The following is a 15,538-nucleotide window of genomic DNA, read 5'->3' on the forward strand; positions in this document are numbered from 1 at the left end:
GGAAATTCTTGGCATTCAAATCTAGATTTACTAAATATGAACCTTCAAGGACAAGATTTAGCTCCTTCATGTTTAAGTTGCCCTTTGTAGACATGTATGATTATATATGCTTGTAGTGCCAGCTTTTGGGAAGGCTAAAAGGATCCCTTGAGACCTGGAATTTGAGACCATGCTGTAGAATATAGTAAGACCCTGTCCTATGTGAATGAATTAGACCTCAATGTTTTAGCAAATGCGTAACTAATTATGAATAAACACCATTTACTTTACCCTGAGGTTTTATATTCTAATGAGGTTGTCATGTGCATTAAAAAAACAACAACAACAAAAATGAGGTACAAAGTTTGCATAAATTAAATACTAAGAAAATTCCAATGAATAAATATTTAGAAAGGATTTCCATGTAAGTGTAATTTCTGAGGTTTCCAGGAAGAGTGAATTCATACTCAGTAAGCAGGAAACAGGAAAGAATAAGATATATTCAAAGTATGGAGATATGTACAAGTAAATTAATGTTATACAAACTTAAAAATAAACTTGTGATATTGTTCTCTTTTCCATCTTCACCCTATTTTAAATACATTATATGTTTGAGGAGAAAGATATGTTTATCGGATTTCAGAATAATACTGGTTAATTCCAGAACTTGGGAGGCAAAGCAATGCCAGCCTGGTCTACATAACAAATTGCAAGCCAGCCAAGGATATACAATGAGACCTTGACTAAAAAAAAAAGAAAAGAAAAGAAAAAAAATGTTGGCGGAGACTGTTCATTCATTTTCCGGTCACCCAGATCTGAAATAATCACACAAAAACTGTATTATTACAATACTGCCTGGTCTATTAGCTCACATTTCTTATTGGCTAGCTCTTATATCTTAAATTAACCCATTCCTATTATTTTATATTTTACCACAAGGCTCATGGTTTACTTATACAGCACGCAGGCATCTTTCTCCCCCAGTGGCTACATGATGTCCCATTGACTCTGCCTATTTGCTCCTCCTCTATCTGCTCAGAATTCCTGCCTTTCCCTTTTCTGTACTGCAATAGGCCCCAAGCAGATTCTTTATTAACCAATGGTATTCACAGCATACAGAGGGGAATCTCACATCACCTTTTCTTTTCTGTCTAAATAAAAAAGAAGGTTTTAACTTTAACAACAGTAAACTTACATATAACTGTTGTAGGAAGGCTGCTTGGTCTTTCAGGCTGCCCGGCAGCTTAGACCCAAAATAACCACACAGAAACTGTATTAATTAAATCATTGCTTGGCCTATTAGCTCTAGCTTCTTTTTGTCTAGCTCTTACATATTAATTTAACCCATCTCCATTAATTTGTATATCACCACATGGCTGTGTCTTGCTGGGTAAAGTTCTGTCCAGCATCTGTGTCCGGTGGGGCCACATGGCTTCTCCTAAACTCCACCTCCTTTCTCCCAGCATTCAGTTTTGTTTTCCCCTGCTTACCTCTATTCTGCTCTGCACAGGTCCAAGACAGTTTCTTTATTAACCAATGGTTTTCACAGCATACAGAGGGGAATCTCACATCATATAACAAAACAGTTCTAAGCAAGAATTACAGTTACAATATTTATATCTCCTTTATCCTAATAGAGAAAAACTATAATTATAACTATCTATTCTTCAACTTGGTCAAAGACCTCAGAAGGATATCTTACCTAAGTTAACAGGAAGTACATTGTAAACAACTTCCAAAAATCTAGAATTGACAGAAACATTTTGCTTCCTGGACAGTCACCCAAAGTTCTTCTGTACCATTGGGGCATCCATCTTCAGCCTACAGGCCCATAGTATCTGGCAGACTTTTCTATGAAGCAGGAAACTTCAAAGATGGTTCCAACTATATTGGCAGTTTTCAATCACTTTCTTCTGTGTCCTGCAGAATGTCTAGCAGACTCTTTCATGAAGCAGGAATCCCGAAGGATTGTCTTACTGTTAGGCAAGTTCAGCAGTCATTTTTCTGTGGGTCCTGCATGTTCAGTTCATACAGCATAACATCAAGCAGTCCAAGAACAGCTTCTTACCCAGACAGATGGCAAGCTCCATAAGGAGCATCTTCAGTGCCCAGCATCCTCTTGAAGTAGATTGTTGCTGCCAGGAGCAGATGAGTCTGATTGTCATGAAAAATCCTAAGTTCGTAAAACATTTTAAATGCCACATTTTGTTTGTCTTTGAAAGGTGTGAAGAATAACTATCCACTTGAAATATATCTCTGTACATCTAGAAAACCTAACTAACATGACTACAAGCTTGACTATTATATATGTATATCTATTAATCTGTATTAATTATATATTACATTTTTAAATGAGCCACATAAACACAATACCTTAATCAAGAGCAGAAAAATATATATAACATAATTGACCTTAAATTTGTATCAATAAACCAAGATCCATACCAAAGCAAAGTATTCATCTTGATAGTATATTCCCCTTTAAATGTAAACAAATGTTTCTAAATAATAATTTAGGGGATTTGGGCATAGTTTTCTCCAAACTGCTTCCTGATGTTTATTGGGCGAAGTAATTTTTTGAGGAGTGTTCAAAGTGACCTTTCAGGGGGCTCTTGGTCCATCAAACCACATTAGTCTGGAAGGAATCGACAGGTTCTCATCCTCTGTGGATACAAAAGCAGAACCTCTTTTCCAAAATAGCATATCCTTAGACCCAAATTTGAAGTCAAGATACCTCCAAAACATATATGTTGGTTTAGCTTAGCAGCCTGTACAATGAAATGTCTCTTTGTACTTAGATCATTTACAGTCAAAACATATAAAGAAAGCACAATAGTATATATAATCCAGACTCTTTGTGTATTTTTCATATTTACATGGCTTATTTTTTATTTACTCCTTTTAATTTATGACTGTCTGTCTCTTTAAAGACTTTGTTTTGTTTTTAAAACCATTTACATTTTTATAACTGTCTATATTCCTTTTCTTCTCTCTCCCAAGCCTATGTACATGTATCCAACATTGTGACCCATTTAGAGGTCTTTTCCATCTGAATTTGTCTTTATTGTGTATCTGTAATCCTTTTCTGTACAGGAGCACTTCTGAAAATGCTAAAAGGCATGGCTAGGACTAAGGCTGCTTTGCTTTTTGGCTCCACCCAGTCCAACATGGCGGAGGTCCATTCAGTACCAGCTCTGCAAGCCAGGCTCATTTCCAGGCACACAGAGGGTCTATGTTGCCATTAAGCAAGTTGTAGCACTCTGCTCACAGACCCCATTTAAGTGCTTGGCCTTCTGAAAGAGTCAGAGCTGTTCGTGCAACTAGCACAAACCAGGAAGCCGCCATTTCTTAAACCACATGGATATTTTTTTTTTCTGCTAATGCTGAATCAGGAAAATCTCTCTTAAAGGAGCTGCAGCACCCCTGCTCTCCACCAGCAAACAGCCTATCTGAAAAAGTGTGGTCTGCCAAGAAATTGTGCTGTACTGAACGGATACATTGGTGCACCATTTGTAGGTGGAGGCTGCTTGTTTGTTTCCTAGCTGCCCAAACCCAAAATAATCACACAAAAACTGTATTATTACAATGCTGCTTGGCCTATTAGCTCATGCTTCTTATTGGCTAGCTCTATATTTTAAATCAACCCATTCCTATTATTTTATATTTTACCACGAGGCTTGTGGTTTACCAGTACTGGCATGCAGGCATCTTTCTCCTCTGGTGGCTACATAGTGTCTCGTTGACTTGGTCTACACTTTCCTCCTTTATCTGCTTGGAATTCCCGCCTTGCCCTATTCTGCACTGCAATAAGCCCAAAGTAGTTTCTTTATTAACCAGTGGTATTCATAGCATACAGAGCGGAATCCCATGTCAGAAAAGAAAAAGAAAACAGTATTACCCAGCATGTGTATGTATCAAAATATAACATAGTATTCCATAAGCATGTACAGTTTTAATAGAATTTATGTATGGAGTATAAATTTAAATTAAAACACCAGCGTATTTTATTAAAATAAGAATAGGACTAAATGAAAATATCATCTGTCACTGTTTTGTTTTCATTTTGTTTATTTTGTTTTTATTTTCTGTGTTTGGGTGTTTTGCATTTCTTTTTTTTTGTTATACATATATTTATATATTTAACAAGTTTGTGTACTTGACAGAACTCCAGCATAACAGCCCATAACATCTAGAAACACCTGAGTCGCGTTCAAAGCAGGTAGAGCACAGGCTCCGTTAAGGTGGTTGAGGATCCGAATCCCATACAGGCTTAAGGCTGAAAACCAGTGTTCTGATGGGTTGCCAGTTAAGAAAAGGCTATATACAAACCTTTATTTAACATTTAAAAGAAAACTACATATTCATTCCAACAGCTTTCCCAGGCCTGGTGGCCCAATAAGTTACACACACACTCAGGCACTTGAAGGCTATGGACACACAGGTGATCACTGGGGAGGTGGCCAGAGTGAGAACTTTCCCACGGTGAGACCCCACAAGGACACTTTAGGGGTCACAGGCCATGGGAACTGTTGCAGTGGAACCTTCCTCCAGATTACTGAACCAGGAAAAGCAGCATGATTCTTGCTCAGGACGCAAGGCCAGGGACTGCCTGCTCAGCAGGGATGATGCCCCGCAGTCTTGATGGAGCATTTCTCACAGCTGCACAGGGGCCATGGCTCCGAATTCTCTAAGACGATTTGCTAGTTAGCTCTTTGGTTTTTTGGCCAGTCGAAGACTTTGAGGAATTAGCTGTGATCCAGGGGTGCTCAAGGACTTCCGCTAGTGTTAGCCTCTGGCTTGCATTGTGCTTTAACAGTCTTGAAATGAGGTCCCTGGCTCCTTCAGTCACAAAGTCGGGGAATGTGAATTCAACCCGTGATATCCTTCTATAGGTCTCCTGGTAGGTCTGTGCCTCAAAGGGGGGGCATCCCAACTAGGAACTCATAGCAGAGGACACCCAGGCTCCAGAGGTCCACCTTCTCATCGTGCATCCGGCCCTCAATCATCTCGGGGGGCAGGTAGTCCAGGGTGCCACACAGTGTGGTTCTCCTGGAAGATGGAGCATGCACAGACCACCCGAAGTCTGCGATCTTCAACTCTCCATTTGGCCCAAGAAGCAGGTTCTCTGGCTTAATGTCTCTGTGGATGACTCTCTTTGAATGGCAGTAAGACAGAGCATTTGCCAACTCGGTGATGTAAGTAGCCGTTCTCTGCTCGTCAAACTTGGAGCACTTCTGGAGCTCTCTATAGACTGTCCCAAGGGGTGCATACTCTAGAATCAGATAAACTCTGGTGGCATCGTGGAAATAGCCATACAGCCTGAGGATGTTGGGGTGCCGCAAGTGGGACTGTATCTCCACTTCTCTTCGAAGCTGGTGCTCCACCCCGGCTTTCTCCAGCTGGGTTTTAAACAGCACCTTCAGGGCCAGGATAAACTTGCTTTGCTTTTCCCTTGCCAAGTAAACATTTCCGAACTTTCCTTTACCCAGGGGGCGGCCAATGTCAAAATCCTCCAGAGTCCACTGCCTTTTTTTCGAGTCTTCTGTTTTCTGTTTTGATGACTGTTCCTTTTCAGAATTATTTCCAGAGGCTGTGGGCTGCTCACTCTTCTGGGGGTTGCTGAGCCGGGAGACAGGTCGAGGAACGCTGGCAGCTGGCAACTGCTTTGGCACTGGCTTCTGACATGAGGCCAGTTTCTGCGCTTGTGAAAAGACACGGTGGGAGGAGTTGGAAGGACACAGGACCCGCTGGGCCTGGCCACTGCTAGCCAATCCTAGGTTCTTAGCAGGCCTGGAACCACAGTTTTCTTTACATCTGTCCATGTCACCCATGGGCAGGATCCTGCCTTCGACCGAAGCCTCCAAGCGATCCCGGGAGCTCAACCGGTGTTTTGCATTTCTTGTGGAGACCAGAAGAGACATCAGATCCTCTAAACTAAGCTAAAGTTACAGACAATTGTTGTCTGTCATGCAGGTGCTGAGATCTGAGCCTCCATTGTCTGGAAAAACAGACTGTGCTCTTAACCATTGAGACTTTTCTCTAGATCTATTAACTGTTCACTTAAGTATATTGCTTAGCCAGGCATGGTGGTGCACACCTTTAATCCCAGCACTCAGTAGGCAGAGGCAGAGTCAGGAGGATCGTTGTGCATTCTGGGACAGCCTGGTCTACATAGTGAGTTACAGGAACTTGTTCTACATGATGAGTTCCAGGATGGCCATGGCTACATAGAGAGATCCTGTCTTTAAAAAAACAAAAAGATTTATTTTCTTTTAGTGTTTTTTTGTCATGGAGTTATACTCAAAACATTAAAGAACTTAATATTTTCCCCCAATTTTCCTTTAACAGGATATTTGTCAAATGCAAAGGATATCTACAAAAGCATGTTAGACTCCTGCTTGGATAACATTTGGAGACAGCTGAAAATTTTACAGTTTATTAAGGAAAAAAGGCCTAATACCAACTATAAGATCCAAGAATTGCAATGTCAGATACTAAGCAGGTTGCAAAGTCAACAGCAGATTAAGGTTAGTTATTGAGCTAAAGCAGATAAAGTAATTAGTATAAATAAGGGGGATGTAACATGATTTTATGCATTTAACTTTGAAGTTATAAATAGGCTATATCTGGTCCTTGACAATTTCCTCCTTAAGTAAGATAACAGCAGTCTCAGATACGGAGAAAGGGGGATTCATGTCATTATTCATTGCCTTCCAATTTAAAGTGCTTTAATTTCTGATATAAAGTGTTGTCATGGATTGGTTCTCCAAGGGATTGGTTCTCCCTGCCTGGTATTTGTATAAGATCATGGAAATTCACAACATATTTTGGGGTAGTGATCTAGAATTTCATCTGACATGATATTATAAAAAATACCTTATGCCCAGGCAGTGGTGGCACACGCCTTTAATCCCAGCATTTGGGAGGCAGAGGCAGGTGGATCTCTGTGAGTTCGAGGCCAGCCTGGTCTATGAGAGCTAGTTCCAGGACAGACTCCAAAACTACAGAAAAACCCTGTCTTGACAAACCTAAAACAAAAAACAAAAAAAAAACCCTTACGTATTTATGCATTTATTTTCTCACCCACCCTAAATCATTTATATGAGAACTGAATTAATGAAGGTTTAAGGCAAAATACCTCTCTCAACTTAATCTAGCAAAAAAGCATTACAAGTGGTCACAGTGAGTCTGAATTCTGCTTCATCACTCCTTTACCCTTGACAGTATAATTCTTGAATGACTTTCATAAATCGTCAATTAATCAATAAATGAGAAATTTACATTTGAATCTGAGGCACTGCTCCCTTCCAGAAGAGAAGTCGCATGCTGAGGAGGAGAGTGCAGCAGCCCCTCCTTTTCTCCAATCAACAGCGGGCTGAGAGAATTGTGCATGAATGTTACAGACAGGAACGCCAGGGCACTGCCCCAAACACTTCCCTCACTCATGTCTGATGTTACCAGAATTTAGAACAAGAGTGTTTCCTTTGTAACCTGTGTGTTCCCTTTTTGTTTGTAAGACAGGGTTTTCTGTGCCTCAGAGGCTGGCCTTGCCCTCCAGGCCCTCCTGCCCAGGCCTCCTTAGTGCTGGGTTCACAGACTATCGGGCCGCAGGTGGTAACTCTGCTCTCATCGTCATGACTTTTGTCTGACCAGTTAAATTTGCTAGTTTATCACTGTAGCAAAACAGCGGGGATACCTCAGAGTAGAGCACCTTCTAGCATGGGTGAGGTTCTAGGTGTGACCTCCAGGACCACAGAGAGAGAGAGAGAGAGAGAGAGAGAGAGAAGGAGAGAAGAAATTAATTCAGCAGTACCTGTGGAATTCTTGTCTTTGTCTAGGTACTGATTATAATAAGAATGGACTCAAATGGAGAAAAGCATTTGCTTATTAAAACCCTTAAGAAAATAGAAGGTAGGCACATTTCACTTATTCTTCATTTAGTGTTTTAAGTTATACAGATGTATTTATCAACTGTTATTGACAATAAAACACCATAAATTTATGTTGTCAAAATCTAGGACTCAGTGGAGTTTTACTGACAGTTCAATTCTCCAGTTGCTCAACTTTCATCAGTTCTTGAACTAACAATTTTTAAATCAATGTAGACTCTAAGTCTGCAATATATCTATAGTGTACTTATAATTTTATTAAGAATTGACATGTTTTGTAGATTACTTCCTAGTTGCTACGTTGTTACTCAGTTTTATAAACAAAGAAAAAGTTCCTAATGATTATGTAGCATACTAGATGTTATGGGTAATACTTACAGAGATACCCAGTTTTCTCATCAGTGTGTGCTTCATCTCTGCTCCGTCAGCCCTTTCTGCTCTGAGCTTTGGAGCCCACTGCTTACATGGGATTCTGTCACACTATAGCTGAAACATGGCTTTCTCCCACAAGCCATTGCCTCCTCTTATGCCTCCTCCAGCTTATGGAAGCTGATTGTTTTCCTTTAACACTTTTTTTATTTGTGTGTATGAATGTGAACTCCTGCCTACATGATGGAAGGAGAGAGCTAACAGCGTCACATTACTTTTCCTACCTCACGCCCACAAACACACACACCATAAATAACTCAGGAAAGGGCTGCACAGTGTTAGCATGCGATGTGGATGTGAGCAGCTTCAGGCTGACCCAGCTGTTTTCGACACTTGCTGTCTCATTTCAGCATTGTCTGCTGACACAAAAATCTTACTATACAGCTGGAAATGTTTGAATACTTCAGAGACAACTATCCTCAGCCAGGAGCTAGCTGAATGTATTTCACAATGAAATAGATTCCCTTGCTGATTTTGTTCTGTATTTACATTTTTGGCTAGAGAAAGAATAAGAATCTACTATGATTTGGGGCAAAATAAGATTAAATACACAACTAATGAGTGTTTAATATGGCTGTTTTAAAATTAAGTGTTTGACTGTTTCTGTTGGCATAAAAATTAAATTGCCATGATCTTTGTGTATACACATCAGAAATATTGCTTATGTTACAAGCTTTCTAATAAAATAGACTTAGAAATGTAATCTGAAAAATTGTATTTCAAGTAATGTTCATGCCTACAGAATTTCAGTTCATTTTTATGGGACTGAAAGTTGTGACACTGGAAAAAATATTTAAACAAAACTAAAAAAAAAAATTTCTTTTTTTGAAAGAAAACTCCCTTTTTTTCCTAACAGGTTTAACAGTGACTGTTTTACGTTCAAATGAGAGAAAAAAATTTCTGGACACTACCGCTGTTTTCAAAGAGTAAGATTATGTGTTTTAATCTGCGACATAGTTCCCCAGGAAAGGGAGAGCTAGTTTGGGCTGTGCTGTAGCCCTTGGCCCAGGCGTGGCCTTGGGAAGATGGCCCTCCCAGAGTTCTGGTTAAGAAAAGCTGAAGTCTACGACTTTACTCTCCTCATAGAAAATGCCATAGAATACTAACTCACAACATAGCCATGTCTATTTAATAAAATTAGCATCCAAGAATTTGTTCAGTCTTATTTTAATATTGCAAAATTATCATCATCGTTGTTGGACTAGAAATAGGCGTTGGTGGCGCACACCTTTAATCCCAGCACTCAGAAGGCAGAGGCAGGTGGATCTCTGAGTTTGAGGCTATCTGGTCTACAGAGTGTGTTCCAGGACAGCCAGGGCTACCCAGAGAAATCCTGTCTCAAAAATATAAATAAAAAGTGAAGAAAGAAAAAAGAAATACCCTTTAAAACAACCTTGTTTTCTTCAGTTTCTCCATTTGTCACATCTTCCCTTCTTCCTGGGGAAGTCCTGCTTATAACAGACCAAGCATTGGGTTCTTGAGTGTCTTTATTCTGTCTCGTTTTACATAAAAATTATTTCTAATATTGGAATCCAAATAATGAAAAGAAATATAAATAAAATAGAAGCCCATAAGCAGTAGGTATGAACACTTCAACCTTCCAGACTGATCTGGATGGGACGGAGCGGTAGAGGGTTGGTTGTGGTAGGCACTGGAGCACATGACGACGGGAGAAGACCGCACTGGCACTGCTGTGCCCCTCGTTTATTGTGTTCATTAAACACTTAGGACGCCCATGGAGAAGAGACAGCTCCACCCTACTACATAGATTCTTAGAATAAAGACTTGGCATTGGTGAGGTGAGGCAGGTTTTCATGTTGATATCCATTATTGATGATACTCAGATAATAAAATCAGAGTTACATTTGGGATATGATCATACAAAATTTACGTTCTGGTATTTTTCTAAGTATGATTATCTGAGAGAAAAATAAAATGACAGCCAGGCATGGCATGGTGGTGCACTCCTTTAGTCTCCCTGCACAGGAGGCCGAGGAGTTGGATCTCTGTGAATTTGAGGCCAGCCTGGTTCCGGACAGTCATGGCTACATAGAGAGACTCAAAAAAGATAAACAGAGCTGGAGGGATGGCTTAGCCATTAGACTAGACTCACACACACACACACACACACACACACACACACACACACACACACACAAAGAAGAAAAAGCAAACCACAAACATAAGAAAGATAAAACAAGATTAACACAGAAGAAATTAGCAAACTGTGAGCATTGCTTTTCCAGTTGAGTAGGAGCAGTCAAGTCAGGAGAGCTTAGGAAGCCATCTGTACCTGTCCGTCCAGCTCCAGCTAAAGAATGACACGTGTGATTCCATTGTCTTCACCTGCTTTTGTCTTCAGTACGAGTTCCTGTGTGGTTGTGCACAATCACCATATCGGAGCAGATTTCCCCTGGAGCAGCTTCTCCCTTGTGCTGGAGTACAATCACGTGGGCCACTCTTGCTGGGCCAAGCACTGTCAGCAGTTGAATATACCGTTCCTGGTCTTTAGAGTCGTCCTTCCAGACACAGTGCTGAAGAGTAAGGAGATAAGCCGGGTTCCTGGTCTCCATTAGAGTAGGGTTGCTCTGTTTGAAGTAATACTTTTCTATTTATAAAATAAGTTTGTTTTTATATAGTTTATAATATACAGCTTATATATAGTTTGTAAACTATATAATATAGTTTATATAGTTTCCTTAACATACACCTGCATTACTACTGTTTAATAAAAGGGGAAAGCTGAGGTAGAAGAAAATGTAAACATTTATAATTTTCTTATTTAGGGGCCACCTTGCTGGATAGATTCGGTGGGTTTCTCTTGGAAATTCAGGTTCCATATGTATTTTTTGCATCCGAAGGTCTGCTTAACATCCCAGAAATACTCCGGCTGCTGGAATCTGGGTAAGCCATGCTTCTTAGTTGTTGATCTCAGCAACTTCAGCATGTGTGTGTGTCTGTGTGTGTGTGTGCTGTACATGCTATACCTTATCTTCCTGATCCAAAAGTAGAATATTGCAAGATCATCTTTCCAAAAAGCATGTCAATTTATATTTCTAATTCCTAAACTATAACTATTGAATAATATTTTATGATAATTACTAATTTTCTGTACAAAATGAAATTTAATTTTTCCTTAATTTGCATTTTATTTAAATTTCTCTTGTTACCAGCACATACAAACATCTTGTGTGGTCTTTTTCAGTGAATTACATATTCGAACATTTGAGCCACTTGCAATATTCAAAAAGAGAACTTTTTCTAAAAATAAAAAAGGAACATGGAAAGCAGGACTATGAAGTTCTAAATTAATGGTTTGGGTTTTCAGGTTATTAGTTTTAAGGTTATGCCATCATTGAATGTTTTAAATTAAAAAATACTGTGTCACAGTACACAGGAATGTTGAAGTGCACATCAATGAAGAAAAATTGAATTATTACTTCAAATAAAATCCAAATCAACATTCTATGCTTTTGTTTTTGTATTGAAAGGCTATAGGGTACTCATAAAAAACTATTACCTCATGAAAGTAGTTAAAGTGTAGACAAAGACTTGGGTTGTAGCTCAGTCGCGTGTCCTTAGTATGCGTTATGAGGTCACTGAGTATTCATAAGGCCCAGCAATAGCTTGACCCCGAAAAGTGAGTCAGTATAAAAAAGGGGGGAAATTCTGGTAAATGGGGAATCTTACAGTCTTTTGACATGATAGTTAAACTCATGAGTTACTGCTAAAGAGCTAGGATAGATGGTGAAAACATTTGTGTGGTAGTATATATACTAATATTCAGCACGATTACTGAGACAGCATATACTTTTTTAAAAGATTGTCATTGTAAAAAAAGAGAGAGAGAGAGAGAGATAAAAAGAAATTAGCATGGACTGGACAGAGGGCTCAGCCATTAACAGTACCTGCAGAGGACCAGAGTTTGGTTCCTAGCGCCCAGGTTGGGCAGCTCCTAACCACTGTAACTCTAGCAGTGACCCAGGGAATCTGGTGCCCTGTTCTTGTCTCCATGGGCACCAGAATTCACATGCACCCATCCACACATGCACAAAAATTAAAACTAAGTCTTTAAATAAATAAATAAATAAAAATTTGAAAAGAGAGTAACACAATTGAAGGTGAAGCCAATAGAAAACGTATCAGAGGCCTTCCAAGCTGAGCAGGTACAGAGTAGAGGAGAAGTGTCTGGTTTCTTTTATAAGTAAATCACAATTTTATTCCCCAAATTTAAAAAGTTGATTTATGAGAAAAACAGTAATCCCCATAATTGACTATTCCAAAGGACAGCACAGTCCTCTGAGGTGTGTTCTCAGCCATGGCGTTATCTCCACTGAAGACTGTTGTCTCCTGCAGCTATAATATCACACTAGTGGAGAGAAGCTGCTGCGAGTCTCTGAAACTCTTCGGAAGCACAGAACGTTACGTAGTGGTCACAGTTGACGAGCACACTGCTGTTGTCGTGCAGGTAAATCTATGTCACACAGTGGGAAGTAAATCTGGGCGATTAGCATGAGGAGTAGGGAACAAATATGGACAAAATGTGTTCAAAGGTATGAAATTATCACTTATTAATAAAATATTAAAAGAGAGTCAAGCATGTTAAAATAGTACATCTATGTTATTTTTTCTATATGGAGCTCATCTGTAATCTGTGATCTCTTCTAAGTTTTGCAGATGGGCATAGTGATAAATTACCACCGCAGAAAATGACTACCAATCTTCCTGATGTCATATAAATTTTAACAAAATTAAGGAAGATCAAAACAAGCATAGTAATATCTGCAGTCTTGGCATGTAGGATATTAAGACGGAATTGCAAGTTTGAGACCAACCTGAGTTATGTACAGCAAAACCCTAACTAAAAACAAACAAACAAAATGAATAAAGAATCTGGGGCTGGAGAGATAGCACAGGGATTAATGGCACTGGCTGCTCTTCCAGAGGTTCCCAGCAACCACATGGTGGCTCACAGCCATCTATACCATCTGGTGCCCTCTGCTATTGTGCTGGCAGAACACTGTATACATAATAAATAAATCTTTAATAAAAACATTTTTAGCAGTGTATAATTGTGTTTTTTAAAGTTATTTGTAGAAAAATTAGTGTAAGAAGTTTCAAAAGCAATAAATTCCAAAGGCTGGGGATAACAGAGTGCTGGCTAGCGTGCACACCACCCTGAGTGTGAGCACCAGCTGTGCAGACAGCAAGATAAAGAAAACCAGGAGCCTCTTTCATGTAAGGAAGTAGAGTATAATCTTACATGGCTAGGTAGTCCATTCTTTACTTCTTCTTTATTTTGTGTGTGACTGTGTGAGTTTATGTGCACCACATGTATTCAGGTACTCAAGGATCCAGAGGGCATTGAATCCCCTGGAATTGGAATTATAGGTGATTGTAAACTCCGATCTGGGTGCTGGGAATTGAATGAGTCTGAACTCTGTGTTAGAGTAGTAAGTGTAGTAGAGTAGTAAGTGTCTTAACTGCTGAGCCATCTTTCTAGACCCAGAAAAGTATAATATTAATTGATGGTTAGAAATGTACAATTTCCTCTAAGGCAAATAGGGATTACTTCAAATTGTTGTTTCTCAAAGAGAGAGAGTTCCAAAAACTACATGGAATTTAGACCTGTCTCCTCACCTGCAATGTCAAACCCCAGCTTCTGACACATTAACTTTATGACAGAAAGTCACAAATTTGTTAAAATACAATTTGGAACTTAAAATGTATACATTCTTGGAAGAGTCTTCTATGCTTGCTTGATTGATGTGCCAGTTGTAAAGAAATGGAGATTGGAAGTCAGGTTTGAGTATAAATTATTGATATTTAATAAATATCATGTGTAAATGTGTTAATGTCTGATTTGATGAGAAAAATATAAGAATGATATAATGGAAAAGTCAAGTCCTGGAGCTTTAACGAGACAGTGTTTCTTGAATATTTAGCGTTCTTAATTATTTGTTGACTTGGAAAAATTCTTAATCCACAGTTATAGAATTTCTGTTAGAAGAAGGACGTGTCTTGAGTGACACATTTTATCAAATATCTTATTAAACTTTAGTAATGAAATGGAAAGAAGATCCAGACTGTCAAGGGACCCAGGAAGTCTACCAAGCCCACCCTTTTAAGTTTGCCGTGCAGGGCTCCCGTACTCAAACTCTGGTCGCAGTGCTCGCAGGGCAATGGCTTTACCAGTTGCACCGTCAACAGGTTATCCATGGGCTTTTAAATGTACTGTCTGTTACCCTGTCAGCCAGACCCCAGTCCACAAAGCACCTTTTCAGCACAGGAGCATGAATTGGTCCTTTTATTCCCATCTCGGACTGCGGAAGACTCATAAGAGTTCCTGGCTGATGCTGTCACTGGTTACCTTTTTATGTCTACTGCAGCTTTAATTTTTACATTAAACTATACCCATGTCTCTTAATTTCCCGTTTCTATACCACAGACTGTTGCAAGTTTTAAACAGTAGTCAACCTAATGTATCTTTTCATTTTCTTTATTTTTATAGGACCTAGAAGAATTACATTATGAGAAGGCATCAGACAATATCATTATGAGATTAATGGCATTGTCATTCCAGTATAGCTGTTGTTGGATAATACTGTATCCCAAGGAAACATTAAATTCAGAGTAGGTAAACACTTCTTTCTCAAAAGTCATGTTCATAGTCTTCTTCAGTCCTCTTTGCACACATATGTTCATGCCAAGTCCACTTACTCATCTAGTGTGCTTTAAGTGGGGGTTCTGGGGATGGAGGCAGGGTTTGGAGAGCCAAGAACTCTGCAGATGGCACATACTGTCCTGGGCGTTCTGTTCAGATCATCCCCTTAGACCCTGTCTCACTGAGAATTATTATTTTAAGTGTTTTATTTCTTTGAAATCCTGGGCTTGTTTGCTAAAAGACAAATCATTTTAAACCACCTCTAAAATCATGTTAATATACTGACTCCATAACTCCTTTCTGTACTTACGTCATTGATGGACTTAACCAAAACATTAGAAAATGCCATGGCCAGACAGTGGCTTGAGTCATCATTGTATTTACCCTTTCCTTTACTGATAAGCATGATAGTCATTTCTTCTTTATTCTCTGCCAGCTGGCTTTTCTCTCTGCCTCTGTACCAGCCTTTGTCTCTGGAGGTCCTGTCTCAGGACCGTCGGCAGTGCATTTATCTTTCACTGCTCTGAGGCATTTAGATTGTTACAGTCGGTGGTCTGTTGCTCCAGACTCCCCAGTT

General features: G+C 39.4%; 1 protein-coding gene and 1 pseudogene across 1 annotated transcript in view; one reads left to right on the plus strand and one right to left on the minus strand.

Moving 5' to 3' along the window:
• The window catches only part of Shoc1 (shortage in chiasmata 1), a 78,590-nt gene that overhangs the window by 48,631 nt on the left and 14,421 nt on the right, over window positions 1-15,538 (plus strand). The window contains exons 16-22 of the mRNA XM_087897277.1: window positions 6,328-6,506; window positions 7,818-7,890; window positions 9,154-9,223; window positions 10,660-10,838; window positions 11,084-11,201; window positions 12,654-12,765; window positions 14,809-14,930. Coding sequence (XP_087753403.1) covers window positions 6,328-6,506; window positions 7,818-7,890; window positions 9,154-9,223; window positions 10,660-10,838; window positions 11,084-11,201; window positions 12,654-12,765; window positions 14,809-14,930 — 853 coding nt within the window. The remainder of the gene's footprint in view (window positions 1-6,327; window positions 6,507-7,817; window positions 7,891-9,153; window positions 9,224-10,659; window positions 10,839-11,083; window positions 11,202-12,653; window positions 12,766-14,808; window positions 14,931-15,538) is intronic.
• On the minus strand, window positions 4,484-5,900 carry LOC148119535 (aurora kinase A pseudogene; annotated as a pseudogene).

Source organism: Myodes glareolus, chromosome 16 (assembly GCF_982192425.1).
Source record: "Myodes glareolus chromosome 16, mMyoGla1.1, whole genome shotgun sequence".
In the NCBI taxonomy this organism is placed as follows: Eukaryota; Metazoa; Chordata; class Mammalia; order Rodentia; family Cricetidae; genus Myodes; species Myodes glareolus.